This window comes from Acipenser ruthenus, chromosome 23 (assembly GCF_902713425.1).
Source record: "Acipenser ruthenus chromosome 23, fAciRut3.2 maternal haplotype, whole genome shotgun sequence".
Taxonomy (NCBI): Eukaryota; Metazoa; Chordata; class Actinopteri; order Acipenseriformes; family Acipenseridae; genus Acipenser; species Acipenser ruthenus.
The window spans coordinates 20,704,544-20,730,925 of NC_081211.1; the positions used below are offsets into that span (position 1 = coordinate 20,704,544).

The 26,382-nt window shown below is 37.9% G+C and overlaps 2 protein-coding genes across 20 annotated transcripts in view; both read left to right on the forward strand.

The window, feature by feature from the left end:
* Positions 1-26,382, forward strand: part of LOC117962297 (protocadherin gamma-A11-like) — a 100,059-nt gene that overhangs the window by 67,631 nt on the left and 6,046 nt on the right. For 15 of the 19 annotated variants that reach the window (XM_034022150.3, XM_034927025.2, XM_058996794.1 and 12 more), the window contains exons 2-3: positions 23,137-23,195; positions 25,478-25,563. In XM_034022150.3, coding sequence (XP_033878041.1) covers positions 23,137-23,195; positions 25,478-25,563 — 145 coding nt within the window. Of the gene's footprint in view, positions 1-7,113; positions 7,491-13,789; positions 15,993-17,407; positions 20,757-20,831; positions 22,385-23,136; positions 23,196-25,477; positions 25,564-26,382 lie in introns of those variants that run through there. The other 4 variants (XM_034927027.2, XM_034927017.2, XM_034022145.3 and 1 more) reach the window with 4 other exon arrangements.
* Positions 7,495-10,413, forward strand: LOC117973776 (protocadherin gamma-A11-like; the record flags this gene model as incomplete). Its single annotated transcript, XM_034927028.2, has 1 exon — positions 7,495-10,413. A coding segment is annotated over one exon (2,400 nt), but the record flags the coding sequence as incomplete, so codon positions are not given.

The following is a 26,382-nucleotide window of genomic DNA, read 5'->3' on the forward strand; positions in this document are numbered from 1 at the left end:
AAAGTAATAATTGAAATTGTAGATGCAAATGACAATACTCCTGTTATAACCCTCATGTCATTCTCGAGTCCAATTCCAGAAGACGCATTGCCCGGGACTGCCGTCGCAATGATTAATGTAAAAGATCTAGATTCTGGTAAAAACGGTCAGGTGCTTTGTTCGATCAACCAAAATATTCCCTTTAAAATCAAATCGTCTTCTGTTGATTTCTATAGTTTGGTGACCGATAATATTTTGGATCGCGAAAAGGTTTCTGAATATAACATTACTATTACCGCTACAGACGAAGGAGCGCCTTCTCTGTCAAGCAACCAGACAATAACTCTAAAGATATCTGACGTTAACGATAATGAGCCTACATTTGATCAGGAGTCATACACGGCATACGTGATGGAAAACAATTCCCCGGGGTTATCCGTCTTTTCTTTACAAGCTAAAGACGCCGATTGGGACCAGAATTCACGCGTTTCTTATTTTATTAAAGACACGTTTATTGGTGTAACACCTGTGTCTTCATATATTTCCATTAACTCAGACAGTGGAATACTTTACGCAGCCCGCTCGTTTGATTATGAGCAAATCAGAGAGTTCCAAATCCACGTTAAAGCGCAAGATGGAGGTTCTCCTCCTCTTAGTAGCAACGTGACTGTAAACATCATTGTGCAAGACCAGAACGACAATGCGCCTCAGATTCTCTATCCAGTACAAACTGAAGGCTCTCTGGTGGCTGAAATGGTGCCTCGTTCAGCTGATGTTGGCTATCTCGTCACTAAAGTGGTAGCTGTTGATGCTGACTCTGGACAGAATGCGTGGCTCTCATACAAACTGCACAAAGCTACAGACAGGACACTTTTTGAAGTGGGGCTGCAAAATGGGGAGATAAGGACGTTGCGCCAGGTTGTTGACAAAGATGCTGTGAAACAAAGACTCGTTGTTTTAGTGGAGGACAATGGTCAGCCCTCTCGTTCAGCTACAGTGAATGTGAACGTGGCGGTTGCAGACAGCTTCCCTGAAGTACTTTCAGAATTTAGTGACTTCTCGCAGGATAAGGATTACAACGAAAATCTGACATTTTATTTGGTGGTGTCATTGGCTACAGTTTCATTTCTTTTTATTGTCTCCATTATAATTCTATTGTCAGTAAAGTTCTGCCAATGGAGACAATCCAGACTGTTTTATAAATCAAACGGAAACCTCCCTGTAATTCCAAGTTCATATTACCCTCCTCAATATGCAGACGTTGGTGGGACTGGAACTCTTCGCCACGTGTACAATTACGAAGTGTGTTTAACTACTGATTCCGGAAAGAGTGAGTTCAAGTATATCAGACCGTGCAGTCAAAGTCTTGTAAGTGTTGAGCCCAGTGCTACAGATACAATGCTGCAAGGTCAAAAAGAGAGGAACGTCACACAAGACAGGGACATTTACACACAGGTGAGCCTTTGTTTATAAAAGCAATATTAGTCTATATTTGTATGTACTATATCATTTGTAGAACGAGAGAGTTCAACTAGAAGCCTCTTGACGTACATATGGTAACTCCTGTTAATGCTTTATTTCAATTATACACCATTTATCATTTATAACCTCATTAAAAATATCTAAAGCATTACCCTTCATAAATACTTTGGACACATAACATGCATATAAATGTTCATTACCTGTTGTCATAGCACTTGTATGACTGTTAGCCACCAACACCTTTACTATAAATCTTAGATTTTTTTTTTTTTGTAGAATTATAGTAACACATGTAATGACAACATATTCTGAATACTTTTATGCAGGCTATGTAGGTTCTCAAAGTGATGATGATGATGATGATGATGATGATGATGATGATGATGGTGATGATAATGATGATGATGATGATGATGATGATGATTATTATTATTATTATTATTATTATTATTATTATTATTATTATTATTATTATTATTATTATTATGTTTTTAAAATACAACGTTCACACTGGATTTGTGTGTAAGACCAACATTTCCCTCTCTCATCTAGCTACAGTATATTGATGACTTACATTATCAACTGCAGTCCCTTCAAACAACATGTTTGTGGTGGAACAGGGCTATTTTCAATATTTACTGTATATGTATGTATGTATGTATGTATGTATGTATGTATGTATGTATGTATGCATGCATGCATGCATGTATGCATGTATGCATGTATGCATGTATGCATGTATCTATGTAAATAAGTAAGTACGTATTTAAGTATTTATTTAGACTTGACCGCCAGTCCTGGGTTCATAATAATATTGCACCTGTTCAATGTATTTGGTTCTATAAAGTTATATTCCTTATAAAGGCTGATTTCTGTATTGTCGTATCGGGGTAGGTATCAGTTGTCTAATCAATACAAGAACAACCTTTGCTCTCCAGTGCTGACCCAGGTAAAGAACTGTAAGGGATAAGACATAATTTAGAAAAAAATGATATGAACACAATTTAGATATTTTATTTAACATCATGTAATCAAATAAACTACAAAATGATATCGCACAAGTGTACCGGAAGCTATAATATTGGTGGTTTGTCATGTTAGATTTCGAAATGTCACATTTTTTTAGTTTTTGTCAGTTTTTCTTTAAGTATGTGGAAAACTACTAATTCAATATGCTAATATAAAATTATTTAGCAGGTTTAATTCGACTTTATAAAGCAAAATGTATAAATTCTATATGGTGATGCAAAACTTTTGACCATCGCTGTAGGCTGTGTATGTACATATGCATGTATGCTGTCCTTTATTTAACTGCGTACCGTGTTCTCAAAGGCTTATATTTAGGTTTAATGTTAGAAAATGACAAAGTTGCAATTTAGACTAAACGTATTCCCACTGTATGGATAAATTGATGACGTAGATATACAGTGAAATAGAGTTTTGTTTTTCCGCCCTTGTTTTTTCGGAAGTCAAACCTATATAGGCCTAAGTACAGACATACTTATCTTATACATTTGTGTTTATGTAATATATCACAGCATATCTGTAGATAGTACAACATGTTTTATTATTTTAAAATAGAATAACAAGGCAGATTTTTTTCAGAAATACTAGGTGAGAATAGTAACAGAGTAATTTTCTTTAGCACGACATCGCGATATTTTGTGTAAATTTCAAAACCTAGCACCTGGTGCCTTAAAAAAAGATAGTGAATGTATTATTACGTTTGCATTTCCTTCCTACTATAAATTGCTAAAAAAAAAAAAAAAAAAGGAAAATAACGAAGTGCCTTGTGTATTTTTTGTTTAGTAATAATCCAGATCTTTCTAGTTTAATTTTCTCTTCACTGCAAATAATATTACCAGTATATCCATATAGTAATGTTTCTGTGCGGTTCTTGATTTTAACTCTAAGTGCCGCTGTTGATCAACGAGGTGGTGTTCTGTAAGCACAGATCCAGTAGGACCTCCCATATTATTGCTCAGTATAAGACAGACAGAAAGAGCAGCTTCCACTATACCGTGCCTGGATTACAACACAGAAACTGCGGTACAGAAACACAGAACCTTTTTGCACAATTTGGATATACTGAGAAATCATCTCATAAAATAAATATATTTTGAGTTTATGAGGACATGGTAATAAATACATGTTTCTAATGATCATGCTAAATCCTGGATTCAGTCGACTTGAAATCGCCTTGAAAGGCTCGGTGATGAAATGGCACGTACTGTTCTCCATTGTTTATATCTGTGCATCACAGGGAGTGCACGGGCAGATTCGATATTCTATTCCAGAAGAAATGGTGAAAGGGTCGTTGGTTGGTAATATCGCGCAAGATCTTGGATTAAATCTTAAAAGGCTGACGTCTGGCCGAGCCCGTGTCTTTACAGAAGACAGCAGTGAGTACATTGAGCTGAATGTGGATAAAGGGATATTGCTTGTTAAAGAAAGAATAGACAGGGAGCAGTTGTGTGGACAGATATCTCCATGCAGTGTGAGTTTTCAGATTGTTCTCGACAATCCAATGGAGTTGTATCGTGTTAATGTTGTAATTGTGGATGTTAACGATAATGCGCCTACCTTTCCCAAGAATGAAATTACATTAGAGATTAGCGAGTCGTCAGTGGCAGGAGCGCGATTCGTGCTGGAGAGCGCCGTGGACCCCGATGTGGGCGTAAACACGATCCAAAGCTATACCCTTAAACCGACTGATCATTTCAATTTAAAAATACAGTCCCAACCAGATGGTAGTAAATATGTAGAGATGGTGCTGCAAACCCCTTTGGATAGAGAAAAACAAAATGATCTTTCTTTAATATTAACTGCTATTGATGGTGGAGACCCTCAGAGGTCGGGCACAGTTAAAATACACATCATTGTTCTTGATGCAAACGACAATGCTCCTGTTTTTAGCCAGACAGTTTATAAAGCTGCTGTGCATGAAAACGCATTAAAAGGTACATTAGTGACAGCAGTGAGTGCAGCTGATGCAGACGAAGGATCATATGGGCTCGTGACTTACTCGTTTGGCCACGCAATAGACAGCAGTAACGACCTGTTCGAGTTAGACCAAAATAATGGAGAAATTAGAGTGACAGGCAATATTGATTTTGAAAAAGCTAAACATTATCAAATGAATATACAATCAAAAGATCATGGTGGTCTTACGGATTCGGCTAAAGTAATAATTGAAATTGTAGATGAAAATGACAATACTCCTGTTATAACCCTCATGTCATTCTCGAGTCCAATTCCAGAAGACGCATTGCCCGGGACTGCTGTCGCAATGATTAATGTCAAAGATCTAGATTCTGGTAAAAACGGTCAGGTGCTTTGTTCGATCAACCAAAATATTCCATTTAAAATCAAATCGTCTTCAAATAATTTCTATAGTTTGGTGACGGACATTAATTTGGATCGCGAAAAGGTTTCTGAATATAACATCACTATTACTGCTACAGACGAAGGCACGCCTTCTCTCTCAAGCAACCAGAAAATAACTCTAAAGATATCTGATGTTAACGATAATGTACCTATATTTGATAAGGAGTCATACACGGCATATGTGATGGAAAACAATTCACCAGGGTTATCCGTCTTTTCTTTACAAGCTAAAGACGCTGACTGGGACCAGAATTCACGCGTTTCTTATTTTATTGAAGAATCGTTTATTAATGGGACAGCTGTGTCTAAATATATTTCCATTAACTCGGACAGTGGTGTCCTGTATGCTGTACGTTCCTTTGATTATGAGAAAATAAGAGACTTTCAGATCCACGTTAAAGCGCAGGATGGAGGTTCTCCACCTCTTAGTAGCAACGTGACTGTAAACATCTTTGTGCAAGACCAGAACGACAATGCGCCTCAGATTCTCTATCCAGTACAAACTGAAGGCTCTCTGGTGGCTGAAATGGTGCCTCGTTCAGCTGATGTTGGCTATCTCGTCACTAAAGTGGTAGCTGTTGATGCTGACTCTGGACAGAATGCGTGGCTTTCATACAAACTGCACAAAGCTACAGACAGGACACTTTTTGAAGTGGGGCTGCAAAATGGGGAGATAAGGACGTTGCGCCAGGTTGTTGACAAAGACGCTGTGAAACAAAGACTTGTTGTTTTAGTGGAGGACAATGGTCAGCCCTCTCGTTCAGCTACAGTGAATGTGAACGTGGCGGTTGCAGACAGTTTCCCTGAAGTTCTTTCAGAGTTCAGTGACTTCACGCAGGATAAGGATTACAACGAAAATTTGACATTTTATTTAGTGGTATCATTGGCTACAGTTTCCTTTCTTTTTATTGTCTCCATTATAATTCTGTTGTCAGTGAAGTTCTGCAAATGGAGACAATCCAGACTGTTTTATAAATCAAACGGAAACCTCCCTGTAATTCCAAATTCATATTACCCTCCTCAATATGCAGACGTTGGTGGGACTGGAACTCTTCGCCACGTGTACAATTACGAAGTGTGTTTAACTACTGATTCCGGAAAGAGTGAGTTCAAGTATATCAGACCGTGCAGTCAAAGTCTTGTAAGTGTTGAGCCCAGTACTACAGAGACCATGCTGCACCTGCAGAAGGAGAAGAACGTCACACAAGACACGGATATTTACACACAGGTGAGCCTTTGTTTATAAAGGCCCATATTAAGCTATATTTTCGTAGCAGTATATACATGTATAAATGCTTATAATTTGCTGGACAAGAAAGTTCTCCCTCCAATGTTTTTATGGAGCATCACAACACAGTGATTGTGGTTTAACCATATTTTAGCATGTTCTGTTTCAAATTAGAAAACAACACCTATGCTGTGCGTGTTTGCGTTTTCTGTTTAATCAGCTGCTTAAATCTTATGTGTTATTGTTATTGCATATATGATTGTGAGTGACTATGCTTGTCTGTGTCGTCCAAGACACCATTATAAGCGAACCTCATGCTCCTAATGCTTTTTTTCCACGGTTCGAAAATGAAATCAGTGGCAATTCTAACTGTAGGATTTATCGAATACTATATCATTTTCAAAGTCTTTGTAATATTTCATAGGTTCGTCATACATTTAAATGCGTCTTTTTTCAGTTTATAATAGTTTATTTTAAAATAAAATATCATTTTAAAAAGGAGGTATTGATTATGTTAATTCTGAAAAACTATATTGTGTTACTAATCCAAATAGTAATGTTAAAACTACCTTTTGTCTTGCAACTGTAAATCCCAAGTCTATTCTTCAATAATATATGTTGCTGCCACAATAGGCAGCCATGAAATATGACGCCACGAAAACCGTAAATAACTAAACACAGAATGCAAAGCTACGTCCTATACACGCTCTTATTGGAGTACACTTTTCTGAACAGCAGAGTGCATTCACTGTATAGATTTCACTTTCAACTCAAACTCATGTCAATTCGATGTAAAGCGTTGTTTTTAAAATAAGCAGATGATTGATTTGATGTTCTAATAACCATACACGTGTTATCAGTGCAATCCTCACATTGGCTGTTCTCTGTGTACACTGTACACTCCATCGTTATAGAACACTCTAGTTTGCTATTGTTCTTCCTTTCTGTTTAAACATTAGCATATTGAACAGATTTCTTCACCGATATCTGGTAAAAAAAAAAAAAAAAAAGAATTGTAAGTTTTCTACAGAATACTAAAGTATTATTTTTCTTTAACTATCTTGTGCAGTTTTAGAATTTGACTCTAAGTGCCGCTGTTGATCAATGAGGCGATGTTCTTCAAGCACGGATCCAGCAGGACCTCCCCTATTATTGCTCAGTATAAGACAGACAGAAACAGCAGCTCGTTATACAGTGCGTGGATTACAATACAGAAACTGCAGATACAGAAATGCAGAACATTTTGGAAGAGATGATTTATTAGAGGCATATTTGTACTAGTATTTGTTTTTAAGACCGTTTTTGGACGATTACAAGTCAGCAGTAATGTGAAAAATCGAATATTTATCATGCTAAATCGTGGGTTTGGTCGTCTTGAAACCGGCTGGAAAAACATAGGCTGGACACTAAAATGGCAAGTACAATTCTTTCTCTTGTGTGTGTTTGCTACAGACGTAGTTTATGGACAGATTCGATATACTATCCCAGAAGAAATGAAAAAGGGATCGTTTGTCGGTAATGTTGCACAGGACTTGGGGTTAGATCTTAAAAGACTGGCATCTGGCAGAGCTCGTATTTTTACTCGAAGCAGTACCGAGTACATGGATCTGAATGTAGATAAAGGGCAATTGGTTGTTAAAGAAAGAATAGACAGGGAACGGTTATGTGAGCAAGCGTCTCCATGCAGTTTGAGTTTTGAAATTATTCTTGAAAACCCCATGGAACTCTTTCGTGTTACAGTAGAAATTATTGATATTAACGATAATGCTCCCGCATTTCCCAAAAATGAAGTTACACTACAAATAAGCGAGTTAGCTATACCAGGTGCGCGTTTCTTACTAGAAAGCGCCATGGACCCTGATGTGGGTGTTAACACTCTCCAAAGCTATTCACTGAAACCAAGTGATCATTTTATTTTAAAAACACACTCCCGTCCTGATGGCAGTAAATATGTAGAGATGATGCTGCAAATACCGCTGGATCGAGAAAAGCAGGAACACCATTCTTTAATATTAACTGCTGTCGATGGCGGGGACCCTCAGAGGTCTGGTACTGTTAACATACATGTTGTTGTCCTTGATGCAAACGACAATGCTCCCGTTTTTAGCCAGTCAGTTTACAAAGCGACTGTGTTTGAAAATGCATTAAAAGGCACAATAGTGACGACAGTAAATGCATTGGATGCAGATACAGGGTCAAATGCAGAATTAAGTTACTCGTTTTCCCACACGACTCGTAGTATTTCGGAGCTATTTGAGCTAGATCCAAATACTGGTGAAATAAAAGTGATAGGGCAACTGGATTTTGAGAAAGCTAAAATGTATGAGATTAACATACAAGCAACAGACCATGGCGGTCTTACAGACTCTGGTAAAGTAATAATTGAAATTATTGACATCAATGATAACGTTCCATCTGTAACTATGATGTCATTCTCGAGTCCAATACCCGAAGACTCCTTACCTGGAACTGTGATAGCTATGATTAATGTTGAAGATCTAGATTCTGGAATAAACGGGCAGGTTCGTTGTTCAATTGACAGAAATCTGCCTTTTAAAATCAAGTCGTCCTTAACGAACTACTATAGTTTAGTGACTGGAAGTATTTTAGACCGTGAAACAGTCTCCGAATATAACATAACCATCACTGCAACAGACGAGGGAGAGCCTCCTTTGTCAAGTAACCTGACAATACTACTGGCGATATCTGATGTTAACGACAATGCACCAAAATTCGACCAGGACGTATACAACGCTTATGTGATGGAAAACAACTCCCCGGGAGTATCTATATTTTCTTTACAAGCCAAAGACTCTGACTGGAGCCAGAATGCGCGTATTTCTTACTTTCTTGAAGAAAAACAAATTAATATGACGCCAGTATCTTCCTATATTTCAATTAATTCAGAATCTGGTATCATTTATGCTGTGCGGTCATTTGACTATGAACAAATAAGAGACTTTCAAATCCACGTTAAAGCTCAGGATGGAGGTTCACCACCACTTAGTAGCAACGTGGCTGTAAACATTTTTGTGCAAGACCAGAACGACAATGCGCCTCAGATTCTCTATCCAGTACAAACTGAAGGCTCTCTGGTGGCTGAAATGGTGCCTCGTTCAGCTGATGTTGGCTATCTCGTCACTAAAGTGGTAGCTGTTGATGCTGACTCTGGACAGAATGCGTGGCTTTCATACAAACTGCACAAAGCTACAGACAGGACACTTTTTGAAGTGGGGCTGCAAAATGGGGAGATAAGGACGTTGCGCCAGGTTGTTGACAAAGACGCTGTGAAACAAAGACTTGTTGTTTTAGTGGAGGACAATGGTCAGCCCTCTCGTTCAGCTACAGTGAATGTGAACGTGGCGGTTGCAGACAGCTTCCCTGAAGTACTTTCAGAATTTAGCGACGATTCACAAGATAAGAATTACAATGAAAATCTGACATTTTATTTAGTTGTGTCATTGGCTACAGTTTCCTTTCTTTTTATTGTTTCCATAATAATTCTGTTGTCAGTGAAGTTCTGCAAATGGAGACAATCCAGACTGTTTTATAAATCAAACGGAAACCTCCCTGCTATTCCATATTACCCACCCCAGTATGCAGACGTTGGGGGGGCAGGAACACTTCGACATGTGTACAATTACGAGGTGTGTTTAACAACTGACTCGGGAAAGAGCGAATTCAAATACATCAGACCGTGTAGCCAAGGTGTTTTAAGTGCAGACCCGAGTGCTGCAGAGACCATGCTGCACGCACAGAAGGAGAGGAATCTAATTGATGACACAGACCCTTCCATACAGGTGAGCCTTCGTTTATAAAGACATTGCAGTGACTTTGTACTGTGCAATAATTGCTACATTAAAAAATATATATACTTTAGATTGCAAGCACAGACCAGTTACAGTAACAACCCATTATGTAGATAATTTCCATAACCTAAATAAACAAATAGTATAGACTGTAAGTATAGAATACGAGTATGATTTGTTATATTTGGTACAACCTGATTGTTGTGAAATAGTTTTTTGTATACCATGCTAGGTAGACGGAGTTAATGGGCTGGATTTTTCACTGTGTGTGATTGCCCATGTCATACATGCAGTATGGAGTGGCCGGTTGTCTGCATTTTATCCACAGTGGCTAATATTTGATAGTTTATGTACTGGTGCTCTCACAAAATGATCCCCTATTTTTTTTTTAGAATACTAATTTCACAAATTAAAAAGAAGTGTTGTACTGTAATGTAATGCAACTCCTGATATGATTGGAGTTGTATGCTCTTGGATTTTATGTAACTGTGCCCACATTTCTGATTCATGGAGGTTGAATGGGGGGGGGGGGGGGGGGGGGTTGGTTCAGAGGTTTCATTTGAGCAGAGTAAGTGGGTTTGTGATGCATAGTATCTGCTTATAATGCTGTTGGTTTTACTTGGTGTATACAGTAGAAGCAATGCATCTCAATAAAATGAAGAAATTAAAGGTAATTAAATCCTACCTCTAAAATCCCATAGGGAGATGGTGCAGATCTGGAGTGAAAGTTATCAGAGGACAGATCACTTATATGATGTGATACACAGGAGGCTAGGGTTCGTTGTGCCAAGAAGAAGAATGTGCTTTAACATATCCTGCGATTAGTGCAAATATACACACATATGCACATACACATAACGTATACACAAATTAGTTATTTCATGCAATAATAATATTACTTCATTATCTGCACCAACATCAAACATATTAAAATAATATACATATTGTAATCAAGAGCTGACTCATATTACTTGTGGGTTTTACTTTTTTGTTACAATATAAGGATACTTTATATAATCTACTACTGTGCTCTGTAGAATTATCTGCTGGTGTTGTTTTTTCCTGTTTAGATCATTATTTGCCATGCCCACTTGCTGTTGCAGCAGCTGATTGTGGGGAAGCATATTATCATTCTACAGCGTTCAGGGCACTTTGGGGCTTGGTGCACAATGCAACATGTATATGCTCTCCCATCTTATTTCTAGCAAGAACAATAGCATATTATACAGAACACACATAACAGATAAGAAATCAAATACTAGAAAAGTGTAGATGGTAGAAAGCATCCCTTTGAGTTCCTCCAATTTGCGATGTTGAAGGACCTGATTACATACAGCAGCATCAGTAACAACAGTGGAGAAAAGTGCTTCACAAGTAGAATGTATGTGCTATGTAGTTCATATTGTAGAACTGAGATGCTTACTTGAAATAATGCCTCATTCCTAAATGGTAGCAAAACTACTGATCCTCCAGCAACTGGCTGACTGATCTTTTAAAGACAGGCATGCACGCAGTAATCCTTTTACAATTAAAACATACACTAAAGTCAGTTTGGTTGTGTAGATTTAGTTCTATGGTTTTAATATCTTCAAATTATCTACAGCAGCAGCTTTACATTTTGCAATGTTCCTGCTTCCCTCAGCAAACTATCTCACAAAAGAACATTTCTTAGCAATATAAAACGCATTTGTGTTAATTCGTTAGTTTTGCACCCCTGGTTTGTTCAAGCTCTCAGTTATTTGAAAACATAGTGATCAAATACAAGAAGATACAGATGCTTTTTTTTAACTAAATGAAAGTAAGCAATGAAACCATAAAAAATAAACCTATTAAGAAACCATACGATTAAATTACATGTTTATTACTTAAACGTGTTTGTTAAGCCTGCAAAGGTTACCTTGTTGTGTTGTTTCTTGTTAAATCGCACATATTCAGGATCGCTTTGTATCCTGGAAATATGTTTTAACATTCCCTTTTGTGGTGATATATCAAGATATTGATCATTGCTGTTTCTTTTCTGTGTTAAACGTAACGCAGAGGCAAGACTGAGGCAAAGGACCAAAGGGACAGAGGGTATACGAAACATTGCGTTAGACAACAGTTATCCCCTTGATATATCACCGCAAACCGAAAGAAAGAAAGAAAGAAAGAAAGAAAGAAAGAAAGAAAGAAAGAAAGAAAGAAAGAAAGAAAGAAAGAAAGCTATAAAGTCGCTTTAAAGTTGTGTCGGCAGCATGCTCTCTCCTGTATGTCTGTGGCGCTGTTCACCAATAAGGTGCTGAAAAGTATTCCGCGATCATCTCCCTTCACTCGGAGAAAGTGCTGTTCCGGGTTCAGTGGTGCCTCCCCTCTCAGAGAATAATCCAAGTTAACATTTTATTTCATTATTTCACCAGCTGTAGTTTCTCTTATTTTGTTTTTGACACACTGCTTGCTGCAAACGACAGAGAGAACCGAGTACAATTGCACACCTAAGCAGTATGCATTTTAGTTCTGATTAACCTATTAACCACGCAGAACCGGATATAATATAAGTATATTTGTCATAGCTGATTGACAGCGATATTACAAATGTACATAGTAATATATATGATAATATGACCTAATGATAAAACAGGTTAAAGCTTTTGCAATACCTTCTATTATTACGTTGTAAGAGATCTCCATGTTAAAGGTAATGTTACATTTCCATGTGAAGGGTTATTAAGAACTGTGATTTGGTGTAGTTGTATCTACAATGAATGTTTAAAAGCGACGTGAATTTTAATTTCATCCAAATCAGAATGATAGTCTGTGAGTGGAATGCATTCAGTCAGTTTTCTTTGTGTGTTATGAGTACCAGTCCTGAAGTGATTGATAGGATTTTGAAATTTAAAGAACGCATTTTAACCGCGTGTGGCGCTGTGCCACAATAAACAGGAGTATTCAGCGGTGAGACCAACAGGGGTTCCTTATCACACAGGGCGCTTCTGTGTCACTTAGGCAGACGGTGCTTCATTTTCGCATTTTAATCAGAAGGAAAAAAATCACGTCATGATGACTGTTTAGTGTAAGATGTATTATTATTATTATTATTATTATTATTATTATTATTATTATTATTATTATTTGCAGACTGCACAAAACAACTCAGCACACCTAAATACAGTATATCCCCTTCAGTCACTGCATGTATAATTGTACCATGTTAGGTTTCCTAGTTACAGTGTTTATCTATTTTATGATGCATATATGTTTTTTCAAAGTTTTCTAATAATAATAATAATAATAATAATAATAAATGCAGTTATATGAAAAGGTATATGATATTTTGTTTTATTATACATATTAAGAGGAAATCAGCTAAGCAAACGCCCGATATTACAATGAAAGGCTACTGTACCTTTAAAGTGTTATACAGTTTCTATTGGGTAAGCCTGTGTGGCGCTGTGCGCCAATAAAGTGATGAACTGGGCTTTGAGATCTACTCCCTCCCCCAGTCACAGCACGGTAACCCTTCCAATGCAGAGAGCTAGGAGAGAGAAAGCCGTGTGCACATCCACCGATACAGTAATTATTTCAAACAATATTCAGATCTTAAATACATTAATGCTGCTTCATATTTGGATTATTTCTTTGGATATGTAATTTTTATATTCATTTCAAGAACATCTTTTCTTGAAAATCTATTTTAAACGTATTGGGAAATGAAAAGTGGGACAAGAAAAGAGATCTTGAAATGGCAGGCGCTGTGGTTGTTTCATTCCTTTCTCTTGTGGAATACAACATATGGACAGATTCGATACACAATTCCAGAGGAGTTAAATAATGGTTCCTTTGTCGGGAATATAGCAAAGGATTTGGGACTTGATTTAGCTGAAATTTTCCACCGTAAACTGCGGATAGCTTCTGAAGCGGGTAAGCAATATTTTACTGTGGATTTGGGAAAGGGCGATTTGGTTGTGAGTGCGAGAATCGACAGGGAATATCTATGTGGACAAAGCGCCAGTTGCTTGTTACCCCTGGAAATTATTGTTGAAACACCATTGCAGCTGTATCGGGTTGAGATTGAAATTGGAGATATTAACGACAACGCGCCTAATTTTCTTACAAAAGAACATGTTTTAAAGATCGCAGAGCTCGTAGCTCCAGGCGCGCGATTTCCCTTGGAAAGTGCGCGGGATCCTGATGTTGGCACGAACGCATTAAGCACTTATCATTTAAACATGAACGATTATTTCGTTTTGAATGTTAAGACTCAAAAGGATGGCGCCAAAATACCTGAATTAGTATTGGAAAAGTCACTGGACAGAGAAAAGGAGCCTGTTCACCAGCTGGTGTTGACATCTGTAGACGGTGGACGTCCTGCAAAATCTGGTAGCACACAGATCACTGTTATGGTTCTTGATATAAATGACAACGCACCCCAATTTGATAAAGGTTTTTATGAAATAACCCTGAATGAAAATGTTCCTCAAGGGACTGTAGTTGTACAACTTAAAGCCACTGACTTAGATGAAGGAGCTAATGGAGAAATATTGTATTATGTCGGTGAACATACGTCTGAAACTATACGCAAGGTGTTTAGTATAATTGAAAAGACAGGAGAGATAACCGTAAAGGAGCAATTGGATTACGAGGGGTCTAATTTGTATAAATTTGATGTGCTTGCTAAAGACAAGGGTAACCCAGAAATGGAGGGTCGCTGCACTGTTCAAATTGCAATTGAGGATATGAACGATAATGCTCCAGAAATCATTCTGACTTCATTGCCGAGTCCTGTTCTGGAAGATGCAGCCATTGGAACTGTAATAGCCTTGATAAGTACGAGGGATTTAGATTCTGAAGACAATGGAAAGATACATTTACAAGTACCTCCAGAGTATCCATTTACATTGAAACCTTCCTTTACAAACCACTACGCATTGTTAACTGATGCCCTCTTGGACCGTGAAGCATTTCCTGAGTACAATATAGAAATAATTGCAACTGACTCGGGGTCACCGCCTCTCTCATCCAAGAAAATAATCACTGTTAATATTTTAGATGTCAACGACAACCCTCCGCGCTTCTCACAGCCATCCTACTCTGTGTATATGAAAGAAAACAACGTCCCGGGGACATTATTATGTTCAGTGTCTGCTTCTGATCCCGACTTGGATAAAAACTCTCAGCTCTCCTATTCAGTTTTGGATACCCGGGTACAAGATCTGTCTGTTTCCTCATATTTTTACATCAATTCAGAAAATGGCAGCATTTATACGGGGCATTCATTTGACTATGAACAAATAAAAGTTTTCCAGATCCAAGTACAGGTAAAAGACCACGGGTCTCCGTCCCTAAGCAGCAACGTGACTGTCAGTGTGTTTATTTTGGACCAAAACGACAATGCGCCTGCTGTTATATATCCTTCGGCTGAAATGGGTTATCTTCCTCATCAGAAAATGCCCATGTCCTCTAAAACAGGATACCTCGTCACTAAAGTGACGGCAGTGGATGCAGACTCTGGTCAGAACGCCTGGATTTCTTATCGGCTTATACAGGCTACAGATGACACCTTGTTCAGCGTGGCTCTTCATACTGGGGAGATTAGGACTAAACGCGGTGTTCTTGAGCAAGATGACACCTCCCAGAGGCTTGTTATAGAAATAAAGGACAATGGGGAGCCAGTGCAGTCAGCTACAGTTACAGTTACCATATCATTAGAAGACGGTGTCTATGAACCCATATTAGACTATCACGATACATCTAAAACACATGGTTATCATTATAGTAACATAACTCGCTACTTGATAATATCCCTAGCATCAATTTCTGCTATTTCTTTCCTGACTGTTGTTATATTAACAGTGAAGTGCATTAGAAATAGATATTTCAGACGTGCTGCTTCTAACGATAGATATAAACACGCAAACAGAAACCTGCAAATACAGTTAAACACGGACGGCCCTATAAAGTACGTTGAAGTGCTAGGAGGTGACGTGCTGTCTCAGAGCCAGTCCTATAGGTCATGCTTCTCACCCGTGTCAGAGGCGAGTGATTTCACGTTTCTTAAGCCCAGCAGTGAATCTAGTTTCAAGGATGCTGTAAATTGTGTTGACAGTACCGGGAATAATGCATTTCAGCAGGTGAGCATTGACTGAAATTAATATCTTGCTTCTGTATTTAGAGTGAAGTTCGTTGTAAAATAATTGCCTTTTTTTGTATGTAAATGTTTAAGGACATATTCTCTCGTCTTCAAAAAAGGGTGTGTGTTAATTACACAATGTGAACTCTGTTTTCGGCTAGGATTGTGAAGTGGGGTATTCATAGTTTGGAATGCACACAATGTATTCTCTAACAGTTGCAGCAATCCGCATTTTTTTTGAAGAAGTGTTAAATTAATTTATTTCATTTTGAAAACGTGTGACGTACAAATATGTATACGGTCTGGCTTTGTCCTATAGTGTGGCTAGGTGGCGCCATTTACTCTTTAAAAGTTAGTGTTGTGTTGTTCATAAGTTGTTAATAATAATAATAATAATAATAATAATAATAATAATAATAATAATAATAATAATAATGTGTTGGATGCCAATGATAACCACCCTGTATTTGATTAATTATCCTACAAGATTAGTGTAATGGAAAATGCACCTCTGGACACTTTAGTGATTAAACTCAATGCTACTGATTTAGACGAGTCACAATCAGGACCCTTTAAAACAGTATCTTTAGTACTGACCCAAAAACTGGTGAAATTCGTGTTCAGGGGAACCTCGATTTTGAACACTCAGCTGTTTATGAGCTGGAAATACAAGCAAATGACCTGGGCTCCCCCGCAATGCTAGATCACTGCATTGTGACAGTGGACATCATAGATGTGAATGACAATGCTGCAGAGGTTGTACTCACCTCTCTCGGTTATTTTCTTTCTGACTTTATTTGCCTTTATTCGCCAGGAAAGATGGACAATGCTATGCAACTGTTGCTGCAGAAAGCAGAAGAATCTGAAGGGTTTATATAAATATGCCGGTGGCAATTTTCATTCCCAGTATAATATTGACGGACCTGTACAGTACGTGAAAGTGGGGGGAGGTGGCATACCTTCCCAAACACAGTGCTACAAATGTACAGGAGTGCATTTATGTTTGTTAAGTCTTTGAGTTCACCCCATGGACAATATCAGCTCCCCTAGTGTCAATAATTAGAACACTCTTAAACGAAACGATGTGAGGATATAAAGCCCCAGATTGCTTTTGTGTGTTATTCTTCTTCTTCTTCTTCTTCTTCTTCTTCTTCTTCTTCTTCTTCTTCTTCTTCTTCTTCTTCTTCTTCTTCTTCTTCTTCTTCTTCTTCTTATTATTATTGTAATGATACAGTATGCTAAGGTGAATGAGTGTTGAAATACAGTAGCCTATATTTAATATATCTGTGCTCAGTAGCACAGTTATAAATTGTAAAACAACATCTGTAGCATTAGTAGTAGTAGTAGTAGTCGTAGTAGTAGTGGTAGTAGTATTTTAAACATGATTTAATATAATAATAATAATAATAATAATAATAATAATATAATAATAATAATAATAATGTGTTTGGTGATGATTTTACTTTTAACGTCAAATACAGAGCAATGCTATGAGTTCGATTTGAACAGACCATTGTTTCTATTGCGAGGTCCAGCATGCCTTCACTGCGACACCTGGTGGCGAAGTTTAATTACTCAGTTTCATTCAACCACATTTGTATTGGAGGCACTTATCATCCAATGATAAAAGCTAAATTAAATAACATGTTCCTGTCTTGGTATTATACATGGTATTAAAATGTTGTTGTTTTTATTATTATTATTATTATTATTTTTTTTATCCAAGGCATGTTATTTTAAAACAACGTTCCTTTTTTATACAGCCAAATATACATATTATTTATTGTTGTTATTGTTGTTTAAATTGTCAGAAGTGATTGAATCATTTCCTTTGTCGCATTTGCGACAGTTAAATACATTATGTAAGGCTTGAAATATGCAGAAAATGCAGTGTAAATCAGCATCGACCTCCTGCAATTCAGGCGTTCAGTCTTTCTCCTTGCAGGCAGTCTACTCTTTTAGAGATTCTGTAACAGCTATTGGAGGAAATGCGTGGCGCTGTCCACCAATAAGGTGCTGGATTCTGTTCAGCGATCAACTCCCCCGCCCCTTGCAAAGCAGCGTAATCCCTCAGTGCTTGGAATTACATGTGAGACGAGATGGATTTCTGTTTTCCTTTTTGTATTTTATTTTTCCAAAATCAGCGCGTTATAGTGTATTTTTAACGAGTAATGGCTGTTTTCTGCGAATTAGTGTTCTTACTGCTGGCAGTGGCTGCTTGACAAGACCCCATGAATTTATAAATACATGTTTAGCTGCATATTTGGTCTGACGAACTGGATTTTTTTTTTTTTCGACAATGGAAAGCAGAAAAAGGAAACGAGCTTTTCACTGGCAAGTATTGTGTTTCTGTGTTTCCTGTCATTGGATTTGTGCTTACGGACAGCTTAAATATTCCGTCCCAGAAGAATTAAACACGGGTGCTTTTGTTGGAAATATTGCAAAAGATTTAGGACTGGATGTAGCAAAGATTTCTGAACGCAACCTGCGAGTTGTCTCTGATTCCAGTGTGCAGTATTTCGAGGTGAGCTCGGAGAGCGGAGCTTTGGTTATTAAAGATAAAATAGACCGAGAACGGATATGTGGGTTAAGCTTAACCTGTTCCCTGCACCTTCAGTTCGTGCTTCAAAACCCTTTGGAATCGTACCGAGTTGAAGTGCAGATACTGGATGTGAATGACAACGCACCTCAATTCCCAACCAAAAATATATCGTTGGAGATTTCAGAAGCTGCTACACCTGGAACAAAATTTCACCTTGAGCGCGCACAGGATCCAGATGTGGGCTCCAATTCTTTACGCACTTATGTTCTGAGCCCTAATGACTGTTTTATTTCAAACGTGGAGACAAAAAGTGATGGCAGTAAATGTCCTGAACTGGTGCTAGAGAAAGCTCTTGACAGGGAAAAGCAATCTGTGTATAATCTACTTCTTACTGCATTTGATGGAGGAACACCTCAGAAATCTGGGATTACTAATGTAATTATCAAAATACTTGACGTAAATGATAATGCACCAGTCTTTGATAAGGCAGTTGAAAAGGTAACGCTACTTGAAAACTCGTCAACTGGTACAATAGTCGCAAAACTAAATGCATCTGATATGGATTATGGGCTGAATGGTGAAATATTCTATTTATTTAGCAAGTACACGTCAGAAACAGTTCGCCAGCTGTTCAGTGTGGACCCCAGAACTGGTGAAATCACAGTAAATGGTGTCATAGATTTTGAGGACGGCAATGTTTATGATATTAACATACAAGCCAGAGATAAAGGAATCCCTGCTTTGGAAGGATCTTGTAACATTAAAGTGGAAGTGATTGATGTGAATGATAATGCTCCAGAGGTGACAATAACATCCCTGTCCAGTCCTGTTGTGGAGAATGCTTTACCTGGAACTGTAATTGCGCTCATTAGTGTAAGGGATCGGGACTCAGGGCAAAATGGGGAGGTGCTTATGCAGATACCTGAAAGCATGCCATTTAAATTACAGTCTTCCTTTCAGGGCCACTACTCCTTGATAACTGATGGTCCCCTGGATCGTGAAACAGTTCCTGAATACAACATCACAGTCACAGCCACTGATTCGGGTTCCCCTCCACTATCCTCTAGTATAATCCTGCCTGTCAGTATTTCAGATGTCAATGACAATGCTCCAGTGTTTTCTCAACCTTCATATACAGTCCACATACAAGAAAACAATGCCCCCGGAGCCACTATTTGTTCTGTAACAGCATTTGATGCTGATGTGGGCAAAAACTCCCAGCTTTCCTATTCTGTCTTGGACAGCACAATCCAAGGAACATCTGTGTCCTCTTATGTGTACATTAACTCGGAGAATGGGAACATTTACTCTATGCGCTCCTTTGACTACGAGCAGATTAAAGTTTTCCAAATCCATGTGCAGGTAAAAGATGCTGGCATACCTTCACTGAGCTCTAACGTGACAGTGCATGTATTTGTCTTGGACCTAAATGACAATGCCCCTGCAGTGGTTTATCCATCTTTCCCGAAAGGCTCAGCTCTGCAGCTTACAGTCCCTCGCTCTGCTGAGGCAGGCTACCTTATAACCAAGATAGTAGCTGTTGATCCTGACAGTGGCCATAATGCATGGCTTTCCTACAGCATTCCACAAAGCAAAGACACTGGCCTGTTCCGTGTGGCGACTTACACTGGGGAAATAAGGACTGTGCGTAAATTACAAGATCTGGACGAGGCCATTCAGAATCTTGTCATTGTAGTGAAAGACAATGGGGTGCCCCCACTATCTTCCTCCGTGCTTATCGACATAGCTGTAGAAGAAAATGGCTCAGAGACTTCTTCTGAATTCAGGGACACATCTGCAAAGCAAAACGGCATGTCTGCTATAACCCTGTATTTAATAATCGCTCTAGCTTCCGTCTCTGCTATTTCATTCCTGGCGTTCATAATCCTCATTGTGAAGTGCCTGAGACAGAGCGGAGGCCACAGTGGTTGTTTGGGCTGCTGTTGCAGTAGCAAGCAGAGCCTGCGTTCCAGGGAAGCTTTTCAAAGATCCCAGAAAAGCCTTCATTTGCAACTCAACCCTGACGGGCCAATCAAATACGTGGAAGTGGTTGGGGGTTCGATGGAGTCCCAGAATCAATACTATAGGTCGTGTCTCTCTCCGGTGTCTGACAGAAGTGACTTAATGTTCATCCAAACTTGTAGCCCATCTACACCCATGGGTAATACCAACACCATTGACATGTCTCTGTCTAGCAGTAACTTAATTAATACAGCCTGCGAGGTGAGAAATATGTATATGTGAGTGTGTGTGTGTGTGGGGGGGGGGGGGGGGGGGGGGGGTTCTGGCTAGCTGCTGAGGTGTTTGACACTTCTCTAATTGGTGGTCTTGCTGTTTATTGTAGAGTGACTAAATTGTTTTCTCCTCAGCTCAATGCAGTTTAGATGTATTGTTTATAAATGGTGTTATAATAATATGTTTTAGGGTTATAGCCTTTTTTGGAGATAACATACAGTACGTTGTAATTCTTTTCAGAGATCTTTAGAGGTAGAAAACGATATAGTATAACTACTTCTTAATACAAAAAACACCAGAATAACCCAATAGAATTACATTTGCTGTACAGCTGTAACTGTATTTAGTTTCTGTAAAGAAACCATAGCATCTTAAATAGAATATGTTCAATTTGACAGACTGCAGTTTCTACAGTTGCAAATTAGACTTCAGTAGCACTACACTTTCATTTTTCACATTGTAATTCATACCGGAAAATGGTTTATTGCTATTTTAAATTGGTACTTAATTAATGGAATTTAAAAATACTTAAAAACAGAAAGAAGATGCACTGAAATCAAAGCTGTTTCTTTATATCCAATATCAAAGCCTTGTCGTTTAAAAAAAGGAGAACAATCTAATGAATTGATCTAAATCCACATAAATGCTACTCATGTACCTGATACCCATGGTTTCTGTTTACCTAGTGAGACGTGTGCTTGTATTATACTTGCTTCAGCTCAAGCATTCTGGAGTTGATGGGAATAATCCAGATGCAATTCTGTGATTATATTTTTCAAATAGTTCTACATTTTGCTGTTTAAATGCGGTTGATTCTGCTAATCTGTTAATGCATCTCTCTCAGCTGTGTGGAAGAATCAGTTTAGCAGCCTGTTCTTGGAACAGCTGGAACCTTTGTGACATCCAGAACTTTATCCTTTATTAAGTGCCTTAAAATTACCTTTTGAGTACATTGTATTGTTTTCAGTTCCTTAACATTTTTAACAATTATAATACTAAGAATTATAATACTTAGTTGTTAGGTTCCAGTTTCATAACATAACTTTTTTGTTTTGAGTCGAAATCTATCCCTGTGTTTTACTGTGTGTGAAAACAGTATGGATTTGATCTGCGTCCCCAATGAATGACAAACAAATGTCTGCCTGAGGGTACTCTGCACAGCAAATCTGTTTTTCACTGGTAAACTGGGTTAATGGGGAGAAAACAATCCTTTGGGTTTTCTACTGGTTTGAATGGTGGAATTTTGAATGGGTAAACCACATTGATGCAGATGATAATATCATTCTTCATCCATTAGTCACAGATGTGTAAGATGCAAGCCAGATGTGTAAGGCTGGCAGTTGATTAGCTTCCTTTCATTTGACAAAGCTTTATAGCCAACATGCATTTCAGGAAGGCTCTGCTTTAGGTTAGAAAGCCTTTATGACACTAATGATTGAGAAATAAATCTTTAAGAAACACAGATTACTAAAATACTAGTGTGTAGATATAATGTATTATTTAACATGATTTTGTTTCCCAGACATCAATGTGTTGAAATTGAGAATATTTATGAACATTTGAACTACTATTTAACATTTCTATTCTTCAGTCCTAGTTTTCCTCAACCTTCTAAGGTAACTTTAAATAATTTAGACAGCATTTAGTTCACTTCAGAGCTGCTAAAGTGCAAAATTGCACATTTATTTTGAGTGATTTCAGCGTAATATTTTTGTTCACATACAGTATTCCTTATGCAGTTGCCATGGAGACTGCATTTGGATAACTACATTTCCTATTACAATAGACAGTGAGCCATGCAATCTGAAAATATATTAATAATACTATATATAGATATAGATATGGATATATGTATAAATCCATTTTAAAAAATCAGTCAAGCAAAACAACATTTCTTATAAATGTGCTAAACTGGTCTTTACTGCAGTGTACATACAATATGTATGCATTCAATATTCCCAACTGTTAAATATACATTTAGGCAGAAGTATTTTGGTCACGCGGCTATTGTGTACATTTTTATATTTTATCTTAATGTTATGCAAAAATGAAACGTCTTAACTTGGTGTTTGATATGTGCTATATGTGTTATCATGACTAAATACTTATTTTACTGACTCTAATGTCAACTGGTAAGATTCTGACTCCTGTCAATGCTAATTAACCTTTGATTTCTATCTAGGAATGTTTTTTTTTTGTTTGTTTTGATGATCTGTCTACAGCTGAAGACTGAAGCTAAGTCAAAGGACCCCCAGCCAGCAGCTCGGACCAATCTGGACCTGGAAATTTACATCACCTGCCATTAATATCCAGCTCCAATAGATTTGGTTTACACACACTTCAAATGATCTTTCTTTTTGTTTCCTAGCAAAAACCAGCAAATACTGACTGGCGTTTCTCCCAAGGACAGAGACCTGGACCAAGCGGGTAAGCTGCCATTATTACATGCTGAATAGCGTCATCATCTCAAATAAAAAATACATATATGGGAAATATTCTTCACATGCATTTCATCATGTTTTATATAGATGTATTCTTGATGAACAGTCAGAACATGCTGTCAGCTAGAGTTTAGAATATTGCTATTTGTTTTATTTGATGGTGGTCCTCTGATCTTGAACTCCTCCAAGCAGTTTGGAGAGTGAACCTCTTGGGAGGGTGAAAGTGTGACTATGAGCTCAGTTCTGAGTGTAGATCAGTGAGTTTATTATAATGAATGGTGGTGTACATGTGTGGAATTGACTCATGGCAGGCTAGGTCATACAGCGATGTATAGACATATCTGCTTCTTCCTCTTGAGAAGCTCACATCCTCTTGAAAGGTTCATTAGCTGTGCACATTGCTCCCCATCACCACATGGCATGCTGTTTAGATTTAGGGCTGTCATCTATTTCATTTGACATTTTAAAACATCTGTAAGAGCTAGTATGAAACAAAAAGCTCCTTGAGTTAGTATTTTTCTGGATTATTAATTAAGCTGAGCTGTACTTATCATGTTTTTTTTTTTTTTGCTTATTAAAACATTACTGGTCACCTGCTCACATCTGTGAGTGTATAAGAGCCATCAATAATAAGCAAGGGCAAGGGCAATTGTAGTGGTTATTCCATCTCTGTCCAGCAGGGGTCTCTGTTGAGTAAAACATTAAAGTTAATTATCCACAATAGTGTAAGGGGCTTTAAGGGGGTAAAATACCTTTTTAAAAAAACTGTTGTGTTCTACAAAGGCAACAGTTTCCAAATTGAGAGATGAATAACCCTGCTTTTCCAAAAATATAATAATAATAATAATAATAATAATAATAATAATAATAATAATAATAATAATAATAATAATAATAATAATGAGAGATGTATCAGTATGTAATAAGGACAGCAGATCAAACCAATTCTAACCAGCTGAGTAAACCTGTTGTAGGGATAGAATGTAGCACTAGAAAACATTCTTATTTTAATTGCTGGTTAAAAAGGATGTCCATCAACAGATGATGATTGGTCTATCATCATCCAACCTCAGTTTGAACCTGCATAAAAGAACAATAAAAAGCAAACCTACTCTTTGTTTTCTGTTTATTTCTTGAATTCTTTAAAACAATTTGGCTTAGGAACCTTCTTGTCATTTCTCTAAAGTCACAACTAAGTTTTTAAAATTTAAAATATATATATATATATATATACACAGTACATTACAATCACCATTTGGAAGATTATGGTCTTCCTGTAGTTCTCATTATGTTTTAAGCAGCAAGTTCTGTGTTCTCCAGCTCTCTTTGAACTCCGCATTAATGAACCATAAAAACATAAAGCCAGAGGAAGAAGTTCACAGCAGCTCATCTGGCAGGAAACAAGCCTGCCAGACTTCCAGTGCCCCCCTTAACCCTTTCCACACTCCTCGCTGTGATGTGTCCTTTTCAATGTAGGGGAACCCATTTGGCAAGGATCGGGTTAAGCTGATAAAAAGCTGCTGCTTGTGTGGAAATACATGAATGTGTTGCAGGAATCCGATAACACTCTGGGGAGTTCCTCCGTCTGTAACTGTGCTCAAATCTTTTTTCCAGAGAAACTGCTGTACTAGCAGTTGAGAATGACAGTAACAAAAATGTTCCTGTTGTCTTTATGCGTTTTCATATAGCAGCTGCTGTATATTTGATTGCAGGATGAAATGGAAATTCTTTGCAGGGCAATCGGTTTCTCTTGGGCAGTTTACAGCTTTGTGATAGAAACACAGATGCTTATCTCAGCTCATTAATAATTTAAATGAAAACATGCTGGTGAGGGATGTTTAACATGTCTGGGTCTGCTGAAACTAAAACAGAAACACATCTATAGCAGTGTGGCCCTTTTTACGCCTTGCATTTTAACGGGCATTTCTTATTGGTAATATAATATTTACAGGGCTGAATGACATGTGTTACTGATGTGTTAATCCGTTTATAAATGACCTCTGCAGATTTTAAATTCTTAAATGGGGTTACTAAATAAGAGGTGACTAACCCTCAATGTCAGCAATGAATCTGGCAAGGAAAGGGTCCTAGAACATTTGTATACCTAGATGTGGGATAACTTTCCCTTTTAAGGTGTTATTGTTGAGTTTGGATTCTAATTAGATTTGAATTGTGTTATCAACCTTTTATTTAATGGGTGTTGCTAGGTTGTACTCCTAGATTGTATGTATGTGAATCTGAAATGACTGTCCTTTGCTGTGTCTTTAGCTCTCAGCGCCCAGAGGAAGCTGGACCCTGGCCAAACCCCCCGACTGAAGCAGAGCAACTGCAGGCTTTGATGGCTGCAGCTAATGGTACGGTTAGCACCACTTACTCAGAAAACTACTGCTATATGAAGTCTCGAAATGCATGGAAGGAATCAAAGACAGGGCACCCCTTATTCAAGTGCACCGCAGTAAAAACACAGTAAAGTATAATAAAGCATGGTATTGTAAAGTGCAAACAGGAATGGTGTTTAAAAACATGGCGAACCATGGTAAACTATAGTAAATGTATAACCATGGGAAAAGCAGGCACAATCACTGCAAATTTAAACCTTTATAAGGGAATGTTTTGAGCCACTCCTACAAGTTTCCAGTTGTATACCATGGTAAAAATGTGGTACAAAATGGTCTAACACAGTGGAAATATGGTTAAGTATAGATAAGTGTGTTAAATAATGATTATAAAATACAGAAATATGAATGGTAATAACATGGTAAGATTTACCATGGTCAGCTCTTATAAGGGTAACAGGAACACATTTGATTCTCTCAGGTTTATGGACAGTATTGAACGCTAGTTACTCGGCACCACTTAAAGAAGTGATGCGTGTCTTTTTAACCTGATTTGCTCAAAATAGTAGTGCACCATGTTTCTGGTCCTCTGCCTTAGTATAGAGAGCCCCTGCGGCAGTCAGTCTGGCATCAAAGCAGGAGCTGCCTTTAGTTTCCGGATCTTGATTGTGCTCAATGGGACACTTTTCGAAGGACTCAGCGATGTAGCACATTGTGGGAGGGGAAAGTAGAATTTTGCAAAGAACATTTACCTCCAAGGACCTTCCAGAATGCTGATTAAAAGCAGATTTTTGTAATCTTGTGAAGGTCTCAGTTAAAAGGGAAAAAAGATAATGA